Source organism: Myotis davidii, unplaced genomic scaffold (assembly GCF_000327345.1).
Source record: "Myotis davidii unplaced genomic scaffold, ASM32734v1 scaffold543, whole genome shotgun sequence".
Lineage (NCBI taxonomy): Eukaryota > Metazoa > Chordata > Mammalia > Chiroptera > Vespertilionidae > Myotis > Myotis davidii.
Window position 1 is genome coordinate 428,481 of NW_006294117.1, and position 229 is coordinate 428,709.

At 68.1% G+C, this 229-nt stretch overlaps 1 protein-coding gene across 1 annotated transcript in view; it reads left to right on the plus strand.

The window, feature by feature from the left end:
* The first annotated feature begins 6 nt into the window (after positions 1–6).
* RAD23A (RAD23 homolog A, nucleotide excision repair protein) overlaps positions 7–229 on the plus strand; it is a 5,743-nt gene continuing 5,520 nt past the window's right edge. The window contains exon 1 of the mRNA XM_006768207.2: positions 7–128. Coding sequence (XP_006768270.1) covers positions 57–128 — 72 coding nt within the window. The 5' untranslated portion in view covers positions 7–56. The remainder of the gene's footprint in view (positions 129–229) is intronic.

Here is a 229-nt window from a genome sequence, read left to right on the forward strand (position 1 = left end):
CGTGAGTTGCATGTTGTGTGAGGGTCCCGGGGCCGCCGCGTCGCTCGGGCCCCGCCATGGCCGTCACCATCACGCTCAAGACGCTGCAGCAGCAGACTTTTAAGATCCGCATGGAGCCTGACGAGACGGTGCGAGCCAGGCTGGAGCCTGGGATGGGAGTGACGGGTTCGGAGGGTGGTATGGGGGCGGGGAGGCAGAGATCCCGGCGGGAGGGCTGGAGGATGGCGGG